General features: G+C 33.3%; 1 protein-coding gene across 1 annotated transcript; it reads left to right on the forward strand.

Moving 5' to 3' along the window:
- Positions 1 to 55: 55 nt before the first annotated feature.
- On the forward strand, positions 56 to 27,714 carry LOC138310041 (CAP-Gly domain-containing linker protein 1-like). The gene is made up of 8 exons (XM_069251191.1): positions 56 to 260; positions 1,959 to 2,075; positions 7,834 to 7,891; positions 8,116 to 8,199; positions 8,856 to 8,923; positions 13,255 to 13,343; positions 26,751 to 26,916; positions 27,274 to 27,714. Exons 1-8 carry the CDS (start codon positions 81 to 83, stop codon positions 27,712 to 27,714), a joined length of 1,203 nt encoding a protein of 400 aa, XP_069107292.1. The 5' UTR covers positions 56 to 80.
- Positions 27,715 to 27,855: the final 141 nt, after the last annotated feature.

Genomic DNA, 27,855 nt, shown 5'->3' on the forward strand with positions numbered 1-27,855 from the left:
GATATTAGTCCCTCAAAAACGTTATTGGGTATCATATGGTAACCTCCCATTAAGATGCTGCAGACTATTTAGTTTGCAGTATGTATTTCACCCTTTTTTCTTTCCAGGCCTTGCTGAAGGATAAAGCAGAAAGGCTGACAGAAACTGAGGATCAGAACATTGTCTTCCTGGACCAGATTGAGGAACTCACTCACAAATTATCACAAGCTGAGAACAAGGTTAAAGGCTTCGAGTCATCTCGATTAGAAGAAGGGGCGAAGGTAAAGATTGTATCTTTCAGTATTCCCGGTCATTTTTTTCGAATGGGGGTTTTTGTACCCCCATAGCTCACGAAATGGGGGTACAGTGCCATATTTAAGGGGTACACTATATTTGCGTATTATCCCCATGTGTATTCTTAGGTAGAAAATAAAGACAAAGTGTTACGTAAATTTGACCAAAGGAAAAAAAACCACAATTGAAAATAGCTTTAGATATATATCTGTTTGTTTGATTGATTTTAAACAACATTTTTGCTTCTTTAATTTGTCTGCAAGTTATTCAATCAGAATTAAGATATAAACAGACGTACGGTACATGTTTGTTGTGTTGTGTCAATTTCTTCACTCAAAAATCATGTTCTCAATATGCATAAAATTACAAATTCATTTTGAAAAGCAACTTTCAAAATATTTTGTATAGATCTCTTCAGATTTTTCACCCTCCCGATCCAGGAATGTGCCAATCCTAAAAGGGATGTAAAATGTATCGCTGTCTTATAGCCGATTTCTGTAATGATTGGTATCACAAACAATTTTCTTGCTCAGAGAACCATGTGGATTTGAAGATCGTTTTCATACTCTATGATAGTGCTGGACAGACACAACTCTTGTCTCTAGTTTTTTTCGTGCAATTAAAATCTGCATCGTAAATTGCTTCCAGTAACAAATGCTCTTTGAGCGATATAACGATAAGTCCCAAGACTACCGATGGTCATGGGTATGGTCTTGTATTTTATCATAGGACAATGCAGATAAGAAGTTAACACATCTGCCGCTTGTTGCGCTGCATTTAATGTTTACTGAAAGGAATACTTCCGGTATCGCAAAACACGTTTTGACACACTTATGATTTCTTCAATCAAAATCAGAGATAATAGAAACAATTATCACCAAATAATGGAAATTATTTAAGTGTGCATGCACGTACAGGTTGTCAAATTCATGTGTGCATGACACATTTTGTACGTAATTCACGCACGTTTCTGCATGATTGGGAACACTGAACTCAGTGTGTAAAATCTGTAAGCATATAGTATCCTGTATGCCTAGAATTTCAAAAGAATCAATAGAATTTTGTTAGGAAAAGTGAAATTAATGTTACAATATCTGTTGTTTTGGTAATAAATCAAAATAGGACCCTTTTGAAAATTACAGATCAATCAGTGCAGTACAATGTATATGAAGAAGACTTATGTGTCAATAATTAGTTAAACCATTATTCTTACGTTGCTTTTTGCAATTTATTACTGTTGCAAAAGTTTTAAAAAGTGTGAGGTACAAGAAACATGTTGTGATTTGGAAATAACACAAACCTATGATTTAAAGTTTTTACAATAATTATACCACAACAAATTTGGGGGGAGGTGGTATACTGGAATTGGGTTGTCCGTTGGTCTGTCTGTAGACACAACATGGTGGATCAACTCCTCCTAAACTACCAGACAGATTCTGATAACATTTGATACACAGAACCCTGACGTAAAGGGGAGTTGAGTAAGCTATTAAGGGTTCTGTAATGTCTCCTATTAATGGAGTTATTACTATATAGCTAAATTTGTGCCGCAGGGGGTAATAGCCGTCACTGGCGACAGTTCAAGTTATATGTAGAATAAAATGTCCTGCGTAGGGTAATGAAAGAATATTTTTATTTGGAAATAGAAAAGAATGAATGATTTAAGTTTGGAGTATTTCTTACAGACCAGTCAAGTTAGCATTGAATTAGAAGAAAAATCAACAAAAGTCAACGAGCTTGAAGACACACTATCGTTACGAAACCGAGAAGTTAAAGAACTGCAGAACAAGCTTAGTGAACTGGTGAGTTTTTGGCTATCTTTTGTTTACAGCTACATACAGAATATTGTGTGTTATATATATGATTACAGGTCGATTCAGTGCTGTTATACATTAGCTTTAACTGTTGTAATTTATTGTTTATGCTTGATATTACAGTTGTATAATAGAAACAGAGATATACAGTAGCAGTGATTAAAAATATTGAGTAAAGGGAACGTGGATCTATTCAAGAATATTTAATTTCCCTGATTTGCATGTATAAACATTATGCGAGATTGTTACTTTTGGTTGTTTTTTTTATTCTGTTTTTTTTTTTTTTTTTTTTTACAAAATAAAGACTTTCATTGAATATTATTAGCTCCTTTGAATAATTGATCCAAAATTGAAAAAAAAAAATGTTTGGTTGATTGCTTATAAAAGATTAGCTAATAAAAGTATGTCATTATTTATTTGTATTATTGATGTTTTATTTGATTGGTTGACTGAGTTTGACTCAAAGGTCAAGTTTTGACAGTATCAAGGTCAGGCTTGGTGTTTGTGTCTTGTTTTGTTATAAAGTTCTGCATTGCACATCCTGCTTATAATTTTGTTTTTCTATTCTTGAATGATATTCATGGTAAGGGATAAGATTTATAGGGTACAATATATAATAGGGTGATATTTCTTTACAAATTATGACCTGTTTTGCATGATGGACAAGTCTTATTTGGTTCAATTGCATTATTAGATAACTTTCTAGACCTACTTTTCAAATAAAATATTGCATATTAGTCTTAACTAGAAGCAAATTAAAACAACTGATTTAGTATCATTTATTGTTGATGTAAACTTTCTGACAGGTGTTTAAATATTTTCAGATGAAATATAAGTATTTCTCACAGGTATCTATGCTGGAGACCTAGCTAAATCACTTGTCCTAGGGTGTTCTCTTAGACACAATTGTGATAACATGTTTGTCAGGGTGTTTGTAAAAACAGTGAATCATCTCCCTTTGGAGTTGTCTGCCCTTCCTCTGCTGCTCTGCATTTCTTCCTCTCATTTCCTTGATGTTTGATTTTTCCCAAGCTCATCAAAAAGGATATATTTGCTTTGCTTTTGTAATGTACAGATTATGTCTAGGTATTGTTTATTGAATAATTATTAAATGTAGATTTTAACTTATAATTTTCTAGTTTAGTTTTGCCTAACTTTGTGTTGATTTTAGCTTTAGGATTTTCAGGATTCGTAGGAAAATGATTGTAAATTCATATGCGATGTTGCTTTGTAGTGTTCAATTTTTTGTTTCAAGCAATGATTTTAACTCAAATGCATGTTTAAAGTTTATTGTGATCCCATTAACATATTGATAGGTAAACTTATTATTATATAAGTAAATACAAAATTATAGTTGTTTATAGAATAATTTTATTTCTTCAAACCAAAGTTTTATAACCTTTTATCAGACATCCAAATCTGTTCAGTGTTGATTGTTTCTTATTTTAAATTCATTGGTCCAGATTGTGTATTAGTGTTCTGATGTATTGCTTGATGAAATGATTGTTATTCCATGTTCCTTAATTATGTAAAAAAACATTGGTCAATAACACTGTCATTGATATAAGAATCTTGAGAAAAAAAAAGAGTATTTTGTTAGGATATTTTTCTGGTCTTGTTGATGTGATAAATGAATATTAAATCAGCTAGAAATCATTATGAAATTTTAAATGTGTCAAACTATTTTATTATTGATACATTTCAAATTGTCAAAACTTGTCATTTTGGTAACAACTTTTAAGCAAAAAACATTCCAATGACATATGATGATGGCGGTTTTGAGCTGATTTATACGTAATTGTATTGGTTTGATGGGATCACCTTTTTATTTTGCCATCATTCCTTACACAACCTATTGTACATGTTTGTTATGATCTCTGTCAAATCAAAGCTTCTTCTTAAAGTGAAATGTTTTCCTTCAAATTATACCATAAATGGTCTCATTAAATGCAAAATTTAGTTCGATATTTACATTTTTGTGAAATATTTAAAAAAAAAATGAAAGAAATGTAACACGCACACAAAAAAAATATTGATCAGTTTAAAAAAAGAAGCACTTTGTGTCAAAAAAATTCTATGACAGATAATATGGTAAAATGACAATGAAATGACCAGCATGGTATAATGAAATGTCAACATTTTAATAAATCCACAAGAAAGAATAATACATTCATAATAAGTATTTTTTACTGTTCAAAATTCAATGTCGACTGATCATATCAATGCTTTTGAAAGAGGATGATCATAATTATATCTTGGTGTTTTTTTCCTGTCTCCATAGCGATATGGTCTGTGTCGACTGGAGGCTTTACTTGACTGGGATCATGTTAGCCCCTAAGTGTGTATATACTAATACTTTGTCAGCACAAAGGGAAGGTAAGGGAAAGAACACTACACTTTCCCTGCACGGCACAGCACTCAAACAGATCCCCTTCTGGCTTGGAGTAACTTCCCCTTACATTTAATTTTTGGTGGATGCTGATTTTATTTTAATATTAAGTTAATTTATGTATTTTCTTACAGCCAAACTTTTTTTTCTTCAGAAGACTGATAGATTTTAAAGATGAATAAGATTTCCAAATGATAATGTATCCATGTATTCATCACACATACTGAATCAAAAGTTAACAGACAAATTTTGAGTTATTTACTTCTGAATTTGAAGAAAACTCAAGAAAGAAGTTTGGTTGTGTTGTAATCTTGCTTTCTTCTGCCAATTAGTCAAGCAATGACAATATGTATGGCTTGCATAAATAATGACAAAGAATATGCTGTTCTAGGATCATAACTTATCAAAGGGACAATTATTCCCCAACCTTGGATTTTTTAGTTGATTTTAGAGCTTAGAGGTAGATTTAGTTATAGGAATAAAATAGAGTATTTATAGGTTTGATTGTTCAAATATTGTATTTGTTACATTAGTGGGGTGGTGGATATAGTAATGTTTAGGGCTATTTGAAAAATTCATATGACGGTAGCGATGGAAGTGTATAAGTTTAAATGACAGTAGAGGTGATAGTGTGAACAAGTAAAGTAAATTAAAGTTATTGAAAAGAATTTCTAGCAAAAGGTCAACAAAGTAACAGAAGAAGAATGCATTGTATTCCAGTTACATTATCTGGTATTCACTGCCATGTTTTTCAAATAATCCATTTTCAGCTGCTGTTGCTGTCATTGTACATTGCCTACTTGGCGGTTGATCGTTAAATTATATCTTTTGATTTACATTTATTTATTACTGTATTATTTGTAATTATATCTATACAATTTCAGGATTTAGTACACTTATCCTGAAATACCATGCATGTAATGCTATTCTAGAGCAGACTATGTACTGTTTTTAGTTGACCTTTGCTCTTGTCAAATTCAGATGTTTCCATTTTAATTTTAAATTTGAAAACCTCTTTGTTTAGTTAATGATCTCTGGACACAATAATTAAATGACTAACTTTAAAAAGCAAAAAAATAGTGTTTGTTCAAATTTTCTCAATTTTTCAATAATTTTTTCTTCATTTATATCAATCAGTTGAAAAGTTCTTAAAATGTTGTGAGCAAAGAATGCATATGTTTCATTAAAAGTTAGTTAATGTGTATTCCTATTTCTTGACCCATAAATCTTCAGCACACTTTGAACTTCAGTGTGAAAGAGTAACAGTACTTTCAGTACTTTGATGATTCATATATTTGGGGAAAAATCATCGAAAACTGAGTATGATTCATTTATTAAAGAAAATATCATTAAAAACTAAGTATTTATTTTTTGGTAATTCTAACAGAGTTTGAACAATTACTATGCACACTTGGTACAACGGGATTTTTCAGTATTTATTTATGAAAACATTTATGTATTTGAAGTTTGATATTCAATGCAAACAGTAAATAGCCTTGCACTAAAACATGTTATCTACTCATGAAAGCATTTTTTTTTAAATTGAATTGCAAAACTGAAAATTACAAAGCCTTTATTTTTTAAAGATTCTTAAATTCTTATATGGAATATTCAAATTCTACATCCATGCAGGTTGAATTAACTAAAAGAATGCTTGTCGATAATATTTATATTTGTTATTGAATTAATCCGAAGTAAATTGTTGTGTGTATCAAGATTTTCCTGTTTTATTGATTTCAGAAAAGTTAAAAACTATGATAGTTTGATAATTTATTAGTTTAGCACTAAAGATGTGATTACCGTATGTAATACCTAGGTGTATATAGTCACCTGCTTTTGCCTTTAATTAAGACAATCTCACTGCTGTAATTCTGTATTTGTATATTACAAAGTTATCTGCCCTTGTGGGTAGGTCTTCTTTGTGGCGTCATGTATTGCGAGCGTAACGTCATAGTTTTCGAAGAATTGCACTCACAAAATAATGACGTAACAAATGATACCTACCCGCATTAGGGAGCTAAGACGGAATATGTATTATTGGTGTCGGTGATCAGGCCAAGTTATACAAATCAATGTTTATAGTGTATCGCAGAGAATACAAAACCATTGTGATTGATATTTGAAGAAGAAAAAAAATCTAAATTTTTAACTGCAGTTCAAGTTTTTTTCCCTTCTTCATATCTATACACATTTGTGTGTGTTTTAATTTGGCCAACATGTCCAGAGACCAATAACGATATGAAGATGTGTGTTCAGATAAAACTTTTAAATTCAGACATTCATCATTAATGTATTGAGTTAGCTTGTAACCTGAGCTTTCAATTGATCCCTTTTATTCAGTTTTGGGTGGATTTTATGGTAAAAAACAAACAAACAAATACAATGTAAGGTAATGTATAGAAATCAGATTTAAATAGACAAAATAAAAGTACTTTTTGTTAAAAAAAAAATATATTATCAAGAAACAAGATACAAAAATGTCATGAATTCTGTAGAAATATGCCATTAACTTCATAAAGTGTATGAAATGAGCTCAGTTGTTTTAGCTGGTTTGTATCATTTACTGTCTATTGATATGACTTGGTTCAATCTTTATATATGGTGAATTACCTAACAACTGTAAATCAAGAGAGTTTTGCATGTAATTAAATTTCGCATTTGTGGACAATTAACTTTATTTGATCGCAGGTAACTTGTGTGAATTAAATATTTAATTAAATATATGGAATTCAATGTTTATTTATATTGAACTTTAAAGTTAAATAGGTTTTAATGTTCTAGCATATAAAAATATATTTAAACTTATCAGGATGTAAACAATGTTTATTAATTATAAATTCACATAAAATTCTCCATGTGCAATTGTACATGAATTTTGTGTGAATGAAGGCTGCATGGATAGAGGGTAGTGGAATTAACAGAAAGTAGAAACCTGACATTATTAAAATATTTTTGAATATTTAACTGAAAAACTACTATTAATTTCAATAAAGAATATGAATTAGTTATCAAATGGAGTTGGAATCCTGACATTATTAAAATATTTTTTAACAACATTAAAGAACAAACAAGAACTTCAACACTTATATGAGAAGAATATGAATAAGTAAATGGAGTCACGATCTGAATCTGAATTTGATTTGTTTTAAGAATAAATCTTATTATAGCTGAAAAAACCAATAAAGAGGCAATGTTAGATTTGTTGCATGTTACTATATCTTTTGTACAATGTATCTACTAAAATCAAAATGTTTGGTAACAAAACAATAAAAAGAGGAAAGACAATATATTGTTTGCATGTTATTAATCTTTTATGATGTTCATTCTTACTGTAATTAATATTTTTTTTGTCTGCAGAATGAAGAAGTTAAAACCAGCGCAATACGCAGACAAAAGTTGCAGGAAACTATTGACAGTAAGTAATGAATGGTTCACTAATTGTTATGTTTGTTCCATAAATTGGATGTCATATATCATATGGCTGTGGAATTGTATTCAGCAAACATCAATTGTTCTGTATTTAAATTGAATTGTTTTATTAATTTGACATTATTGATTTTCGGTCAAATTTGAGATTTTTTTATTCTGTGAAGTATTATACTAGTTAATTGTGTTACTTAATTATCGTTTCTGTTACAGATTTATCAGCACAACTAGCAAACAGTGGAGATGCATCCAACAGTCTTAACACAGAGATACAAAAACTCAAATCTCAAATCTCAGGTATGTAATTAAAAAAAATCTCAGGTACATTTACTTCATTTTAAAAAAAAAGTATCAGGTATGTAATTTTCAAAAATCTCAGGTATGTAATTTAAAACAATCTAATCTCAGATAATGTACGTTAAAAAATTCAATCTTATGTCTTAAAAATTTGTAATAGAAACTATAATTTCAGGTAGATAGAACAAAAAAATCTACCTTTGTTTATACAAAGTTTGTCAATTTGAATCTTGAGTACAAAATCAAAAAATCCAAATGTCAAGTACATCATTCAAAATCTTGAAGTGAAAAGTTTTAATCCAAAAACTTGAATTTCTGAAATAGGTCACAGTGACCTGTATTTGCCCTTCAAAGTGCATTGAAGAAAAACCTGGTTCAGACTGTGTTTTACTTCATTGGTTGTCCTTTATATAGGTCAAAGGTACCATATGTATGGCAAGATGGTGTGTTGTGTATGGATTAGGAATATTATAGGTCACTGTGAATACCATATATAGGTCACTACAACCTATATTTTGATCTTGAACTGTAATGAACATAAAGCTTGTCGTGATTTTTTATCCCCTTAAAATTTGACACATGTCTTAGTCTGAACACTTGTATGATTGTCATTATTAAGCGATTCTTGAGTTTTATGTGCAAAATACTTTTTGCAGATTTACAACGAAAACTTGACTCAAGTAAGGACAAAGAGCAACAGCTGACGGACGAGAAGAATCAGTTGGTAAGTACTTTTGATATCCTCCTGTGTATCTATATATGGCTAGGGTCATACTAAGTAGGGCTATGGTCAAGCATACCACCACATATATATAGGCCAGAGGTCGATCTAATGTGCACTTCTTTAATAAGACTCTATAGTACTCCGTATTATACTTGCACTTTTTCATTTTTATCCGAATCATTTTATCAAAAAAAAATATTTTCGATCATTCTATAGATTTATTTTTTTCGGTAATAATTTTTTTCTTCTATTCTTTAGGGACATATTTGATATTCTGTATATTTCATATAATCAGTAGATTTTCCTTCCCTCCTTGCTGTTCCTATATCATTATTGTAAGATGGGATGCTTACTTGTGTTCTTTGAATGTGTTTGGAGATCAATATTATTGACATTGTACAACAAATATGGGACAGATACATCATTCATCATAATGCTGTACATCCAATACTTCTAGAAGTCATATTATCATCAAAGCATTTCACTATTTTCATAGATTGGTTTGAGATCAAAACCCTCATATGTTAACTTCAAAATCATATCAATCATTTGTGAATTGACCATCAAGTAAAAATTATGTGATAATTCCATTATTATAATTGATTCATAGTAATTTGAAGAACTTGCCAGTAAAAGTATGAATTAAATTAGCTTTCAATTATCTCAATTTAACCTTTGTTATTGCTATGCACTGTACTAAGAAAATACCAATGATTTAATGTTTAAAAATGAAATTTAGAGAGCAGAAGAATAAAGTTTATACAACAAAACAAAAAGAAAAATAACCTGTTGCAAATCATCATCCATAGATCATTGTCTGTTTTGTCTGCGGAGTTATCTACCCTTATCAGCAAGTATTAATATATCAATTGTTCAATCTTTACTCTTTCATCCCTGAAATTTCATAATGAACTGAACCATGTTTTAAACAGAAGAGTTCAAATGTGTTTTTAGGAGTGAGTGAGATAAAGAATTTATGATTAGACATAAATGCTAATAAAACATGATGATAAAGGTAGATAACTCTACATAATGACAGACGTTTTTTCATCAGTGAAGTTACGATCAACCTACACCTTCTTTTGCCTGTGATGTTGTCAGCAGTGTTGTGGACAATGCAAACCTGTATTACTTTTGTTCTATTGTATGGCCTTTTTTTGTATGATGTGGTCATATATATGTATTCTTATTTGTGGAGTCTGCTAGAATGATTGCCAAATTGAATGTTTTTTTCTCTCTCAATTAAATTTTGGTTTCCCATTTGGGTTATTCATAAATTTTATTAATTTTTTTAAGCATTGGCATTATTTTTGTCATTCTTTTTAAAAGCATTGACAAATTTTTCATTAAAATTGATAATTTAATATTTTATTACCAAAAAAAACCACATTTCTACTTCTGTAATAGGTGTATGTTTATACAGTCTATATCAAAGCTTGAAATTTCCTGTTGTGTTTGGAAGAGCTAGATGCTTTTGTGGGTGTCTGAAATGTACAAAACTGTTTTCAAAGTCGATAACTGTTTGATTACAGAAGCAGAAATGTGTTTTCCCTGTGTTCTTTTCAGCATATTATCAACAGTTATATTGCAGATATTTTCTACACCAATCCTCTGTTCTTTAGTTATTAGCTCACCTGGCCCGAAGGGCCGGTGAGCTTATGTCATGGCGCGGCGTCCGTCGTCCGTCGTCCGTCGTCCGTCCGTCCGTCGTCCGTCCGTCCGTCCGTCTGTCCGTCAACATTTCCTTTAAATCGCTACTAGTCATAGAGTTCTGCATGGATTGTAACCAAATTTGGCCACAAACATCCTTGGGGGAGGGGGAACAGAACTTGTATAAATTTTGGCTCTGACACCCCGGGGGCAGGAGGGGCGGGGCCCAATAGGGGAAATATAGGTAAATCCTTTAAATCGCTACTTGTCATAGAGTTCTACATGGATTGTAACCAAATTTGGCCACAAACATCCTTGGGGGAAGGGGAACAGAACTTGTATAAATTTTGGCTCTGACACCCCGGGGGCAGGAGGGGCGGGGCCCAATAGGGGAAATATAGGTAAATCATTTAAATCGCTACTTGTTATAGAGTTCTGAATGGAATGTAACAAAATTTGGCCACAAACATCCTTGGGGGAAGGGGAACAGAACTTGTATAAATTTTGGCTCTTGTCCCCCGGGGGCAGGAGGGGTGGGGCCCAATAGGGGAAATAGAGGTAAATCCTTTAAATCGCTACTAGTCATAGAGTTCTACATGGATTGTAACTAAATTTTGCCACAAACATCCTTATGTGAAGGGGAACAGAACTTGTATAAATATTTGCTCTGACCCCCCCGGGGGCAGGAGGGACGGGGCCCAATAGGGGAAATATAGGTAAATCCTTTAAATCGCTACTTGTCATAGAGTTCTGAATGGAATGTAACAAAATTTGGCCACAAACATCCTTGGGGGAAGGGGAACAGAACTTGTATAAATTTTGGCTCTGACCCCCCAGGGGCAGGAGGGGCGGGGCCCAATAGGGGAAATAGAGGTAAATCCTTTAAATCGCTACTAGTCATAGAGTTCTACATGGATTGTAACTAACTTTTGCCACAAACATCCTTGGGGGAAGGGGAACAGAACTTGTATAAATTTTGGCTCTGGCCCCCCGGAGGCTGGAGGGGTGGGGCCCAATAGGGGAAATAGAGGTAAATCCTTCAATTCGCTACTAGTCATAGAGTTCTGCATGGAATGTAACCAAATTTGGCCAGAAATATCCTTGGGAGAATAAGAACTGAGTTTGTATAAATTTTGGCTCTGGTCCCCGGGGCAGGAGGGGCGGGGCCCAATAGGGGAATTATAGGTAAATTCTATAAATTGCTACTTAATTGTCCTAGAGTTTTGTATGGATTGTAACTAAATTTGGCCACAAACATCCTTGGGGGTAGGAGAACAGAACTTGTATAAATTTTGGCTCTGACCCTCAGGGGGCAGGAGGGGCGGGGCCCAATAGGGGAAATAGAGGTAAATTCTATCAATCGCTACTTGTCCTAGAGTTCTGCATGGATTGTAACCAAATTTGGCCACAAACATCCTTGGGGGAAGAGGAACAGAACTTGTATACGTTTTGGCTCTGATCCCCTGGGGGTAGGAGAGGTGGGGCCCAATAGGGGAAATAGAGGTAAATCCTTTAAATCGCTACTTCTCATAGAGTTCTGCATGGATTGTAACCAAATTTGGCCAGAAACATCCTTTGTGGAAGGGGAACAGAACTTGTATAAATTTTGGCTCTGACCCCCAGGGGGCAGGAGGGGTGGGGCCCAATAGTGGATTTAGAGGTTAATATTAAAATTCCTTCAGAAAAGAAACAATGAACCTGTATTCAGAAAATTATTTGGCATTACAAACCAGGTGAGCGATACAGGCCCTCTGGGCCTCTTGTTATTTTTTTCTTCAAATTTAAGTTGAAAGTTTCCTGAGTGTTGGTGTTTTATTTTGCAAAGCTTTATTGAGCTCCTGTGCCCATGAATGGTTGTCCCCCTTTGACTGTTTCACCTCCTGCTATATCATGGCTTTCAGTGGTTTCACACACTTGTCAATGATTTACATTTAAATCGTTTTCATAAACTCATAGACATTTTAAATTGCTGTGGAAAAGCATAGATATAAATTATTGAAATTATTTAAAGTGTCAAGTTTCGTATTCAGCTCATTTTTATAGAAAACATGTTTCAAATGTAAAGTTTCGTATCAAATTCATTTTCATAGAGGAAGAAAAGAAAAAAAATTCCATTGAATTAGTTAAATCAGTTTATTTATATTTTAAACATTATTGATAACTGATAAGAAGTCATAAATAACCTTCTATAAATACTAATAAAGTTTAAAATTCTACAAATGCTGAACAGTAATCATTAAATGATAATCTTCAAACTATTGATTACATTCCCCCCCCCCCCTAGTATAATGAATAATATTTTGATAATATTTTTTTTAAATATATGTCATAGATCTAATTTTAGATTTTTATTCCTGAAATATCATAGTAGACTGTAGCGTAGATATTTACTATTCATCATATATACCTGATTCTTCACTTTATCAGCAGAAACCAAAGTCATATTACGATCCTTCCACGCGACATTTTATCAGGTAATTCGACAAATAGCGCTCTATTTCTCTCCTAGCTTCACTTTGTTGTCAGATCTCAGTAGTCATAAACAAATTAACCCATCATATTCACTAAACATCAGTCTGGGCACAAGATCTCATCTTCATAATTATTAATCCTATTTCTAATATATTTTTTTATATGATTTATCATTGTGTTTCTCCTCCAACAATCTTTGCCGTTGAAAGGAACAACAAATGAGCGATATGATGAGAAACTCTGGTGATAGCTCAAAACGTCTCACTCTGTTGAATGAGCAGCTCACCGAAAGGAATAGGTTAGTCTTGTTTTTGTGCATTATGTTTATATTTATAAATTACCTCTGTTGGTGTTTTGTTTCTTTTGTTTGCTGTGTTGATTACGTTTTTAAACCTTTGCAAAAGAACATGTACACCTTGTAATGTTCATGCCTCAAAATAAACCTAATTTGTAATGTGTCAAGATTTACATATTACAGGAAAATATTTAATAAATAGGATTGAGTGGTTAAAATATGCTACCCCTTCATCACTAATCTTTCTTTAGAGAAAAAAGTAAAATAGTAAAATGTATAATTGTCAAAAAAATCAATGAAATTTCTTTGGGAAATGTATAATTATTTAAAAAAAAAAAAAGTCTTGGTATTTGGACAAAGAGAACAAAAAATAGTTCTATGGCATTTAGTCCTCAAATTAACAAGTCAGGCATACAATTATATCTACTTAACTCTTTCTGTACCATTGTCGTATACAGAAGACAGAAAAGCATGACATTTTATCACCGTTGTCGAATGCAGTCGACAGAAAAACATGACATTTTATCCCTGTTGTCTAATGCAGGCGACAGAAAAACATGACATTTTATCCCCGTTGTTGTATGCAGGCGACAGAAAAAACATGACATTTTATCCCCGTTGTTGTATGCAGGCGACAGAAAAACATGACATTTTATTCCTGTTGTCTAATGCAGGCGACAGAAAAACATGACATTTTATCCCCATTGTCGTATGCAGGCGACAGAAAAAACATGACATTTTATCCCCGTTGTTGTATACAGAAGACAGAAAAACATGACATTTTATCCCCGTTGTCTAATGCAGGCGACAAAAAAAACATGACATTGTATCCCCTTGTCGTATGCAGGCGACAGGAAAACATGACATTTTATCCCCGTTGTTGTATACAAACGACAAGATATTTGGCTTTGCCTGATTGTGTTTAGCAGATGACATATGAGTAACACAAAAAAGTTTTAAGCAAAAATAACTTCCTTGGTTTATAACAACCATTTTGATAGGTGGAAAGTACACATTTTGTGTCATGCCATCCAAATTGTTTGAATATTTCCTGCGATGTGCTCCCATTGTTATCACCAATGTAAATAACATGGCAACAATCGCAATCATTCTACTGTCAGTAAAAAACAAACCTTGGAAAATAAAGATATCTATGTTATTGAACAAATTATGAATGCCACAAACATTGGTTCTCGTTTTTCTACGATGTTTAGGCCTAATTCAAACCTCATCAGAACACACAATAAACATGTCGCCATATTGCTCCGATGTCTGGGAGGAGTCCTAATAGTAAATTTTGGTTTGGAAGCCGGTCAGGAATTATGGTACAGAAAGAGTTAAGCTTCCCAGTTCTAAGACAGGGATTAGCTGGGAGATTCAATATTGTGTTCTTTTCCAAAGGTTGATATGGCTGTTGGCTTGTGATTTAGAAAAACACCTTCTGATTTGCCTGTTATACTGCATGGTAGTGTGCATTATATTACAGCTCAGTGCATGTGATGTCATTTGTTTATGTGTACCTTGTCATTGATTTTTTTTTGTGTACATTTTGTATGCTTCGCATCATTACACCATTCCAAGTCCTATAATTATATTAATAAAATTTTTCTTCAAAAATTTTGATCATTTAAACAAATGTAACTTGACAGTAATGTTGCAAAAGCAAGTTTTTAACTTGGAGAATTTTTCATTTTCAATGGATATTGAAAAACAGTAAATGCAAATTCTCATGTAGGAAAAAGAAATTTAGGCCCAAATATTTATATTTACAAATAGAGTAACAAATGCATTATTTCCTAGTAAACCCACCAATATTATCTTTAACAGATGACTTTCAGAAACAGCTGGTTTATATTGATACAGATTATAACCAATATGACTAATAATTAATGCAGTTGAAGATTATGCCTTACTACTTCCATTTGCTGCTATGAGATAGATAACAATGTATTAACAGCTATACCTAACTGTGACTTCCTAACATAACCACGTGTTCACTACAAATTCTACAAGTTTGATAAACTGTTTATCATGTTTGCCTGTGATGTATAAGTAAAGCTAGGGTAATGGATTGATTAACTTATCTAATTTAGTATTGGATTTATCATTATGACACATATGAAGAAATCTTGATAATTTTGATTTACAAGATATAAATGTATAAGAAATTGCTTTGGCCTTGCATAAATTTGCATGTTATTGGCAAATACCATGGCGTTCAAATTAAATTGCAACAAAAAATCAAATTTATTCTATATTTATTTGATTACAATTTGGTAATATAGATGTGTATTATAAAGCCTGTTGACAGAATAGTTTACATATGTACTTGGAATTTTGTATTTATATGTCAAGGCGAAAATTATACAATACTAATAGGCAATTAATGCACTGCTTGTGCCTCAACCTGGGTCTTGAAATATTAATATGCCTATGACATATACAGTTATAATTATTTGGTGAAGGTATATGTACGAAGAAATGGATTATTATAATTTCATCTAGTTAAAGTCTAAGAATGTAATGGTTTGTGTGCTGTATTTTGCATAATTACAGAGTTATCTGCCCTTGGCGGGTAGGTATTGATTGTGACATGGTAGTGTTTGCGAGCATAACCATCATCCTTTTCAGAGAAAACAATGTGAGTTTTGCTCAAAAAGCGAAGACAGTCACATTATGGATATCTACTCGAAAGGGAGGTAATTCTGTAATATGCAAAGATAATACCTGGTCATCAGACATAGAAAAATGTTGTTCCAAGATATTATTAAATCATTTGGAGACTGGTTCTCCCTGCACTTTATTATCTGTCCATATTACAGAGTTATCTGCCTTTGAGGGATAGTTCGTGATTGTTTGTGTACAAAATGATACCATTTTAAACTTCCGATCCTATCAAGTAATGAAAGCATTTTAAAACCACCTCAAAGAAGCAGACAACTTTGTTTATATGCTGAGATGAAATATGAATTACATCTGTTTAACTATAAAATTGTGTTGATGAAAATTTAGACTTTTCTGAAAGAAAAAATATAATAATAAAATGGAAATATTGGAGAATATTTTATTGTTTTTGGTGAAGTACAATTAACATGTTTAGAAGCTGGTTGTTGTAGTTATTTAGTTTTGACACTTATAAAGGATATTGGGAATCTGCTATTCTGTGGAATGTTTATAGCTGTATTATGTGTTCTTGTTGAAATTGAGATGTCAAGATCTTATTGAAATTTACATCAAGTTTTGTGATTTTGATGTTGAAGGTTAAGTATCATAGATTTTTTTGTGAGTCAGTCATTACCACTTTATTGTTAAAATTCAATTTGTTTGATGAATTTGGTTATAGGAATACATGTGAGCGATATGTACTGTTATGGACTGAGGGATGTTATACTATTGAGGAGACAGTGTATTGATTTTATAAACAAGAATCTCTGTATGTGATAACAGTTACTTGTGTCAAGCACTGTTTTGTCTCTATGTGACCTTCATTACATCAAAAATCACAGTGCAGTAGGCGTCTTAATTAATAGACAGTAATTGTTCCTGATCCATTATCTCAGTACTTGGTACATCCCTGATATTACGGTAGTTAAAACTGGTAGTCATATCACTGGCCAAGCTTTAGTAGAAACTACTGAGTGTTTCAAATGTGTCCAATATTGTATACCGTATATTCTCAAATGTCTAGAATGAAATCTAACGTTAGATGTGCCCCACCTGACTTAAAAACATAACCTGAGAGACTCCTGGTCTTTGGGATAGCTTTCGTATATAAAAAAACCACATCTGGGATGGGTTAGAATATATTAGATGGGATGGCAGTATTTTTACAATCAAATCATTATCTTGCTCGTAATAGTATTGGTGTGACAGTTTTTCTATATCATTTAATTCAATCACTATGTGTGGTACTTATCTAAACGGGGCTTTGATAACGTAGATGTCGTATCTTAAAGCGTGGGGGTATATATATAAAAGAAACAGCTTGTCTAGATTCTGTCTGTTGAATATAAAGAGTTTTCCACTCTTTGGTCATTTTCACTTGTAACTTGATGACAATGTTAGGAACCATTGTGCAGGTATGCATGCAAGTTTTTATCCTCCGCCCAAAACAATTGGAGGACGCAAATTGGTGTTTCCATGGTCAAAAACAATGGAGACACAATTGATTGTTTCCATGGTCAAATCAAATGGAGACAACACATTGGTGTTTCCATGGTCAAAAACAATGGAGACACAATCGGTGTTTCCATGGTCAAAAATGATGGCGACACAATTGGTGTTTCCATGGTCAAAAACAATGGAGACCAAAATTGATGTTTCTATGATAAAAACAATGGAGATTACAATTGGTGTTTCCATGGTCCAAAACAATGGAGACACATTGATGTTTCCATGGTCAAAATCAATGGAGACACAATTGGTGTTTCCATGGTCAAAAACAATGGAGACACAATCGGTGTTTCCATGGTCAAAAATGATGGCGACACAATTGGTGTTTCCATGGTCAAAAACAATGGAGACACAATCGGTGTTTCTATGATAAAAACAATGGAGATACAATTGGTGTTTCCATGGTCCAAAAACAATGGAGACACAATCGGTGTTTCCATGGTCCAAAAACAATGGAGACACAATTGGTGTTTCCATGGTCAAAAGCAATGGAGACACAATTGGTGTTTCCATGGTCAAAAATGATGGCGACACAATTGGTGTTTCCATGGTCAAAAACAATGGAGACACTATTGGTGTTTCTATGATAAAAAAAAGGGGAGACACAATTGGTGTTTCCATGGTCAAAAATAATGGAGACACAATTGGTGTTTCTATGATAAAAAAAAATGGAGACACAATTGGTGAGGGGGGGGGGGGTATATTGATCAGCCATTAGTTAAATTCTGTAGTGACATCACCATTCAAATAAAAGTTAACTTGATTTCTCTTGTAGTGGGGTAATATAGTATAATGTCATATATATAAAACATTGATGTCAAAACTTTGAAAAAAAATAGAGGCGTGTGTATTCTCATTTACTGTTGGAATTAGGTAAATTTAGTTTCATTAGACTGTTTTTCTGCTGTTTGATGCCTGTATGTGGTGAGAAATGTGAATGTTTCTGTGTTTATATACCAGAGGTATATCTCTAATGTCAGTTGTCAGCTAATCAGATGAATGCTACTTTTACAGTTAACGTTACCTTTGGGAGATAAAACACGCTAGCTATAGTAAGTATGTTAGTCGGGTTGGCATTAATGATGCTTGGAGAGAACTGAATCAAAGGAATGTGGAGATTGAGTTTTCATTGACAGACATTGAAAAATGGCACTCTCTCTACCTGCTTTTAGGACTGAGTTTGTAGAGTTACAGCATGTAGACAATTAGCTTATATAATACAGGCTGAAGTTTACAAAGGCATTGTATGTATATAGATAGAATAATTATGAATTGGGATTTGATATGAAGTGTATTGTCATTATATTTGAGCAATGAAATTGAATTTACCCTATAGATTTAGTGATTGCCGAAGATGGTTCAGTTTAGCCTGTTTGCAATTGGCATCGGATTTGTGTTACTTTCTTAATTGGAATTTAGATATTCATGATGTGTAGCTCTAGTCATTAGTTTAAAATTTGATTACACAAGTATTCTTATTTCAAAGAAGATAATGTAATTACACTGTTGTATTGAAGAGAAAATAGAAAATATTCTCAATGCCTTTTGTCATATTTATTTCTGTTTTCTGAACATGATCACTGGAGCTGGATATTTCTAACAAAAAAAGCATGCATCGTCTACAAATTTTACTAGCATGAGGCCTAGTGCTATATAATGGTAAAGTAGTTGCTATGAGGCAATACCAAAAAAGAGTTTTTAAATTGAGTGCACACAATTTAGCTGCAACGTTTTGAAATCAACTAGCAGTATAATTTTAGAAACCTGTAATTAGGTGACAATTGTCTACTCCTGATTCTTTTACATGTATTTCGATCAATGTTTGTAGAAAATAACATCCACTCCTGATTCTTTTATTTCGATCAATGAATAGCATATCACATTGTCAAGTTAATTGCATACAATGATGAGACGGTTATATAGTTTAGGGACGTGAATGTTTTTTCCAGGAGATAATATTTGATGTTTTAGATAGGTACATTTAACATTCCGTGCAAGGACCATGCAGAGAATAGAACTGGTTACCGTAATCAACCTAATAAGCGCCCCCCTCCCTATAAGTGCCGATCTTCTTTTTTTAAGCCTCAATTTCGCTTTATACCTTGAATTAAATGCAGACTATAAAGATAAGAAGAATTTGAAGTTTCTTTATTGAATTAATTGATTGATGGCTTATTATTTTGTGCAATAATTTTATGAAATGCTATTCCAAATTTGGTTAATTTTTTGTTATAAGTACCCTGGGTGCTTATTTGGTCAAATACAGTATGTGTTATTGGGTCAAATACAGTATGTGTTTATTGGGTCAAATACTGTATGTGTTATTGGGTCAAATACAGTATGTGTTATTGGGTCAAATACAGTATGTGTTTATTGGGTCAAATACAGTATGTGTTATTATGCTTGTATGGAAATGAAGGTCAATATCACAATGTAGACATATAGTATAGATAGGAAATCGTGTTACTCTATATTCATTATTTGTTTATGTAATATAGTATTTCATTTTGCTGATGTAGGACATTTGGCATGATACTATATTACTTGTAAATATATACAGACAATAATGCATCCTCCTGAAAGCAGAAATAATTTTATATTTGAAAATATGGCTCCAACATCAAAATGATCAACATAATGAACTCAAAATGCTTAATTAAGACTGAACTTGCTACAAAAAATACTCTAAACCTTTCATGGTTACTAAATTTTGCGATTTCCATTTCAAATACAGTTAACATAGATTAACATTCATGGATTTAAAAATGGAATGGAAATTGCTTTTTATATAAATGATGTATCATGAAGATTAACATTGGCTAATTACTTGATTTTGTAAAATTTGTTAAAGTAAATCGCACACAAAAAAGAGTTGACTTGGTTTATAACTGTAGGACGAGTCTTGTATGTTACCCTGTTTGAACACTTTTGGACCTACGCAGTTACTTCACATATTTGTAGGTGGTTTTAATTCACTAAAGATTCAAAGTTTTATTGATCAAATCAGGTCTGAATTAAATATGAATGTCCATATGAAATGACGGATGTTTCAAGCTCTAACGTTAGCTAACTCAGTCTCCAATTGTGTTGTTTAATTCCCAGTCAGGGGATTTAAGTTGATAAAGGTCCTTCCTTTAAGGACGGATGTTTGTCAGAACTTAGATTTCTCTGGAGTTATTCTGGTTTAACTTTATGTGATTATGAGGTATCTTTGAACGGGAATGTTTGATTTGGAGCTTTCAAAATTAATATAATACATACTTCTCTAGCTTGTCAATCAGATTTTTCAGAATTTCTAGAAAAGACCGGAATTAGAGTTTGTTACAACTGATTCATAATTTAAGTGAAATTAGCTGTACATACTGATTAATTAACTGTTCTGAATTTCTTTTGTTCATATGAACAATCGTGTTGAAAATTAACTTTAATTGCTTCAGTTGTTTATCAAATTTATATATTGATGGGGAATTTGTTATGTATGCTGTGAAATGAAATGTACTTCTTCCCTTTTCACATGTGATGTCAAACTGTATGAAAGATTAAATTTAACTTAGGTCCAGTCTACTTTAACAGTCATGTAAAAATGGTGTACACTGCACATTCAGGGAAAAAGGGTTGTTCATTTGAACAATCGTGTTGAAAATTAACTTTAATTACTTCAGTTGTTTATCAAATTTATATATTGATGGGGAATTTGTTATGTATGCTGTGAAATGAAATGTAATTCCTCCCGTTTCACATGTGATGTCAAACTGCATGAAAGATTAAATTTAACTTAGGTCCAGTCTACTATAACAGTCATGTAAAAATGGTGTACACTGCACATTCAGGGAAAAAGTGTTTTGGATGTCTAACCTTTAAATGATTTTCTAAAATTACATAATGATACATTACCAAATTGATTAAATTAAATAATGTCATATATATATTAAAGAAACACCAAAAAGGTTTGACAAGGGAAAAAATCAAAGAGCAACTGAAATTTTCTTTCAAAGGAAATATCACCATTCTCTTTGGTCTTGAAAAGTGACAATTTTGCATCTTCAACACAGTAAAAGTAAATTAACAAAGTAAAAGTAATATGCTGTGAATTTTTCTGCACACATTTTCCAGGTCAAGAATAAGCACAGCAGTTTCAGCAAGGGTAGGATGTCTTGATTTACGATATTATACTGTGCCATCTCCTTAAAACGGTGAAATTGTGATCAATAAGTCCCTTCCTTTCATATTTTGCTGTATAAACTAATTTTAATGATGACAATTTAATATTCTTTTAATCTTATTTGAAGATGTAATTTTCAGACTTTTGTGCACTTCTCATGAACAGAATTAGTCTATGAAGTGAATTTAAATATTCCCTGTTTTCTATTCCTTGTTTTCTTTCAAAATTTTGTAATTAATTTTCACGAATAGCTAATGTTTTTAATATAATTTCTTCTCATCTAATACAAATCCCTACATTCTACCATTATTAATGTGTGTTGAATTGTTTTACACAAAAATTTAACTTCACAAGAAAAAGAAAATCAATTTTCAAACCGGATATTTTTATGGCACACACTAAATCTCTTATGAATACTTTTCAAGGTTGAAAATTGTAAGCTGTGGTCATTCATAAATCATGTTGAGTATTCCAAATAAGCTGAAATAGAAAATTAAAAATTTATTTTATAACCACAATTTCAAATATAAAATTATGGAAATATATTTATTGAAACAAATTTAATTTTAAATTTCCTTTATGAATCTATTATAATACAAGATGATATCACGGTTTGGTTTGTAAATTTCACCAATAATCCTGATAAACATTTCACTTATTCATGAATTGAATGATGAGATATTAAGAGAAGGCAGCTCACTATATAATTGGACTGGTAAGAATCTGAAGTGGCTGTGGAGGTTTCTGACTGAAGATGGGGCTGATGAATCTATTGATCTCTTCAGATCATTGCTGGGTTTTATTTCGTACCTTATGTTAAAGTTTCAGTGATCTCTCGGGATTGACGTTTTCATTTCAGTTGAAATAGTCAGAATAAAGGATATTTTTTACTCTTGGTAGCATGCGATGAATGTTTACATTGAATGATTGATCAATCAACATTACATAATTACTGACGAAACTTGCGCAGTTTGGAGTGAAAAAACAACAGCAACGGAAAGCAAAGGTATTGGAAATAATGTGATGTAGTAGCATAAAACATGTCGCTATGGAATTTACCATCTGTTGGGAAAGAATTGGTTACCATGGTCGTAATTGTTCAATGCTGTTAAATTGAGTAAAAGATATGGCATTCTGCTGAATGTCTAATATGTGTAACTGTCATTCGTCAGTGCCTGTTGGACTGGCATTCATCAGTGTGAGGTGATAGAAGGATTATTAGTTTTATAATAACAATACTAAAGATTTCAGGAAGTTTAGTAACATTTAAATCAAATGCTGATTGATTTTCAACAAGTGGAGCTGCTGGATACAAATTCTTTCTTAATAACCAAGGTATACCAAGGATTAATTAATTAGTTTATTACTGTGTTCCTGCCTACATGACTTCAATTAGACTTTATCTCAAAAGTCAGTGTTCTCTCTACCAAGGATTATGTATTTTGAACTCATAAAGGATTCCTCAAGGATGTCTAGAACATATGGAAGAATATGGTGAATTCTTTATTTCTTAATAGTTTATAAATTGTGATATAAAGTAAAACCTGTCTAATGACCGCCCAAGGGACCAAGGAAATTCATGTCATTTCGGACCCTTATATAAACAGTGGTCTTGTTAAGCAGGTGGTACGGAGGTGGTCCCTAAAGAAGGTCTTGTTATATTACAGTTGAGCAGCAGTTTAAAAACTTGTACAGTGCCATCATATAGATGGATACCGTTATAAATCTAATGTCTGGATGCTGATTCAGTACAATGATGGACCTGGGATTTCATATGTCTGTTTAATTTAATTCACATTGATTTTCTCAACAGTTGTTGTGGTCTGTTGTTAGCTATAAGTGTTTGGGAGCCATTAAAGTGTTTGATAGCAGACAATAGACCTGAATGAATATATCTTTAATGCACACTTTCGTACTTCATATTTTGGTAAAACTGTTTGAAAAGTAATCTCATACGTAAAAAAAACCTTACTGTCTTAAAGATGTAAGAACTTTCCTGAATCTAAAGCTAAATATAACATAACAATGATTCAATAGAAAAGGCAGGATATGATTAGGAAAAGAGTGGTAAAACTGAACTGTCAATATGATGTTGTCACCTGATGCTGATGTATTGGTTTGGTTTTATTAGTTATTATCACTACATCATGTTAACATCAGGCTCATTTAAGGTTGGGGAGGTAGAGGAAAACTGGAGTACTCGGAATAAAGCTAGCAGTACCTGGCAACTACCCCACATTGGATTTGAACTTGCGACCCAGAGATTAAGGGCTTGTGGTAAAATGTAGGGAAATCTAACCTCTCCGCTACCATGGCCCCAACCTCAACTAGATATATCAATGTTGGAGTAGAATGTGTTTTAATGTTGATTGGTCACTATTGGTCAGTTATTGATTGTTGTTACCTGGACCAGGTAATATTTGATTACCTACTGATTATGTTATATATATGTATCAGGTTATGACACACTGTCAAAGTATATTTGGCCTTACCAGTTCCACAATGGACGGCATCTACCAGCGTGTATTGGTCCTACACCAGGGGCCGGGAATGTATGACTTTTTGGTTTTGTATACCTGGGATTTAGTTATGACTTATTGTGTAGTATTACGTGAACTGTTACATTCTGTCAAAGTTGTTTTTCTGTATGCCTTGATAGCAATTGTGTTGACTGGTTAGTTTAATCCATGTGGTGGACACGAGATCTACGGTAGTTTTTAGGTCATCTGACCCGAAGGGTCAGGATGACCTATAGTCGTCATGTTTCGTCCGTCGTCGTCCGCCGTCCGCCGTCCGCCGTCCGCCGTGCGCCGTGCGCCGTCCGCCGTGCGTTAACTTTTCACATTTTGAACTTCTTCTCAAGTTCTACCGGTGCGATTTAGCTGAAACTTGCATGAAATGATCGTGACATGGTCCCGACAAAGTGTTGTTATTTTTCGGGTCGATCTGAAATCCAAGATGGCCGCCACAGCCGCCATCTTGAAAACACATTTTGAACTTCTTCTCAAGTTCTACCGGTGCGATTTGGCTGAAACTTGCATGAAATGATCCTGACATGGTCCCGACAAAGTGTTGTTATTTTTCGGGTCGATCTGAAATCCAAGATGGCCGCCACAGCCGCCATCTTGAAAACACATTTTGAACTTCTTCTCAAGTTCTACCAGTGCAATTTGGCTGAAACTTGCATGAAATGATCCTGACATGGTCCCGACAAAGTGTTGTTATTTTTCGGGTCGATCTGAAATCCAAGATGGCCGCCACAGCCGCCATCTTGAAAACACATTTTGAACTTCTTCTCAAGTTCTACCGGTGCAATTTGGCTGAAACTTGCATGAAATGATCCTGACATGGTCCCGACAAAGTGTTGTTATTTTTCGGGTCGATCCAAAATCCAAGATGGCCGCCACAGCCACCATCTTGAAAACACATTTTGAACTTCTTCTCAAGTTCTACCGGTGCGATTTGGCTGAAACTTGCATTAAATGATCCTGACATGGTCCCGACAAAGTGTTGTTATTTTTCGGGTCGATCTGAAATCCAAGATGGCCGCCACAGCCGCCATCTTGAAAACACATTTTGAACTTCTTCTCAAGTTCTACCAGTGCGATTTGGCTGAAACTTGCATGAAATGATCCTGACATGGTCCCGACAAAGTGTTGTTATTTTTCGGGTCGATCCAAAATCCAAGATGGCCGCCACAGCCGCCATCTTGAAAACACATTTTGAACTTCTTCTCAAGTTCTATTAGTGCGATTTGGCTGAAACTTGCATGAAATGATCCTGACATGGTCCCGACAAAGTGTTGTTATTTTTCGGGTCGATCCAAAATCCAACATGGCCGCCACAGCCGCCATCTTGAAAACACATTTTGAACTTCTTCTCAAGTTCTACCTGTGCGATTTGGCTGAAACTTGCATGAAATGATCCTGACATGGTCCCAACAAAGTGTTGTTATTTTTCGGGTCGATCTGAAATCCAAGATGGCCGCCACAGCCGCCATCTTGAAAACACATTTTGAACTTCTTCTCAAGTTCTACCAGTGCGATTTGGCTGAAACTTGCATGAAATGATCCTGACATGGTCCCGACAAAGTGTTGTTATTTTTCGGGTCGATCTGAAATCCAAGATGGCCACCACAGCTGCCATCTTGAAAACACATTTTGAACTTCTTCTCAAGTTCTATTAGAGCGATTTGGCTGAAACTTGCATGAAATGATCCTGACATGGTCCCGACAAAGTGTTGTTATTTTTCGGGTCTATCCAAAATCCAAGATGGCCGCCACAGCTTCCATCTTGAAAACACATTTTGAACTTCTTCTCAAGTTCTACCTGTGCGATTTGGCTGAAACTTGCATGAAATGATCCTGACATGGTCCTGACAAAGTGTTGTTTTTCGGGTTGATCTGAAATCCAAGATGGCCGCCAAAGCCGCCATCTTGAAAACACATTTTCAACTTCTTCTCAAGTTCTACCAGTGCGATTTGGCTGAAACTTGCATGAAATGATCCTGACATGGTCCTGACAAAGTGACCCCATATGTAATTAATTTTACTATTGCCAAGGTAGTCAGATGACCGTTGTGGCCCTTTGGGCCTCTTGTTATTACGATGAGTTATGGCTAATCTGTGATTAAGTAATATTAATACAGATATTTGTTGAAAGCATGAAAAGTATTTAACTATACTCACAGGTAGAATAGCCAATAGATGAAATAAGTATGGGATGTACTTTCTTAATATAGAAATGTGTTTAGATATATATTGAAGCACTCTGGTGAAATTTTGCCCGAAAGATTAACTGATATCTTTTGATAATGCAGTCTAAGTGAACTTGTTGGTGCTATTCTATAGAAACTGAATGCTGTTTTAGAAACCATAGTGAGAAGGGGATTGTTAATTTCAAAAAGTGTTTCATATAATTCATTTGTAAAGGTAAGTTAAAATTGCATTATTTGATAAAAAAATTGTAACATATATATGTTTGTTTGTTTACTGTTGTGTAAATTATTGTATGAACAAGTATGTTGCATCATGAAAAGGAAGTTTAACTTGTCTTGTTTCTGCTGTTATTTTCAGAAAAATTCAGGAGCTACAAACAGACTTGTCGAATTCTACTCAAAAATGGGGAAGAATTAACGATGAGCTTACACAGCTTCAGTCAGAGAAAGAGAGGGAGAAAGAGATTTTAATTAGTAAACATGAAGACAATATTAACAAATTTAAAAGTCAAATTGAAGACATGGTAAGAAAACAGGTGTCCCTGAGGTTAATGGCTTAATCATGCAATTATATATAATCAATTATCATGCTTCCATCTTGGAAATTTGTTTCAAAATTATTGGACAAAAGTTCAGAGTAACACCATTCAAAGTCGTGACCGTGACAACCATATATATATCAGAAGTTTCTTTATTCACAGTATGGAAATCCTCCCTTCTTCTTATAAATGATCCTAACATAATGAATCTTTAAATTTATGTCCCACAAGATGATCACTGAGAAAACATAATCTTTAAAATCTTTAAAAATTTTCCATAGGAAAATGTTAATAGGATGCTCAGCTCAGATGTAATATGAAAATGAATGTTTCTCTTTGTAGCAAAGAGCCTTAGATAAAGCCAACAATAAAATGAAAACAAAGTCAGAAGATTTTGAAAAAGAAAAAGAGGAAGCCATAAATCGTAAACAAGGAGAAATCAACAGTCTTAAAAAACAACTGGAACAAAATAAGGAGGAACTCGACAAACAGGAAGTCCAAACACAGGCACACAAACGGGTGTTAGATACCATTACCATAGAAAAGGAAGCTCTACAGGTAGGGTCAAAGGTCAAAACTGTGTTAGATACAATTACCATAGAAAAGGAAGCTCTACAGGTAGGGTCAAAGGTCAAAACTGTGTTAGATACAATTACCATAGAAAAGGAAGCTCTACTGGTAGGGTCAAAGGTCAAAACTGTGTTAGATACCATTACCATAGAAAAGGAAGCTCTACAGGTAGGGTCAAAGGTCAAAACTGTGTTAGATACAATTACCATATAATACAGTCAGTGGTGAATTGATAGTATAAACCCCGTTGATTTCAACCAAAGGCTACTCAACTTTATTTCTCGATAAATTGAGCATGTCACGCGCAATTTGGAGCCTTGCGGATGAATTTATGATGCTCCAAATCAGAAACTT

The sequence above is a fragment of the Argopecten irradians genome, chromosome 16 (assembly GCF_041381155.1).
Source record: "Argopecten irradians isolate NY chromosome 16, Ai_NY, whole genome shotgun sequence".
NCBI lineage: Eukaryota > Metazoa > Mollusca > Bivalvia > Pectinida > Pectinidae > Argopecten > Argopecten irradians.

Coding starts and splice junctions, on each gene's coding strand:
- LOC138310041 (XM_069251191.1), top strand. CDS start 81: ATGTATTTCACCCTTTTTTCTTTCCAGGCCTTGCTGAAGGATAAAGCA. Junction 2,076..7,833: donor AGAACAAGCTTAGTGAACTG/GTGAGTTTTTGG, acceptor TTTTGTCTGCAG/AATGAAGAAGTTAAAACCAG. Junction 8,924..13,254: donor CGGACGAGAAGAATCAGTTG/GTAAGTACTTTT, acceptor TGCCGTTGAAAG/GAACAACAAATGAGCGATAT.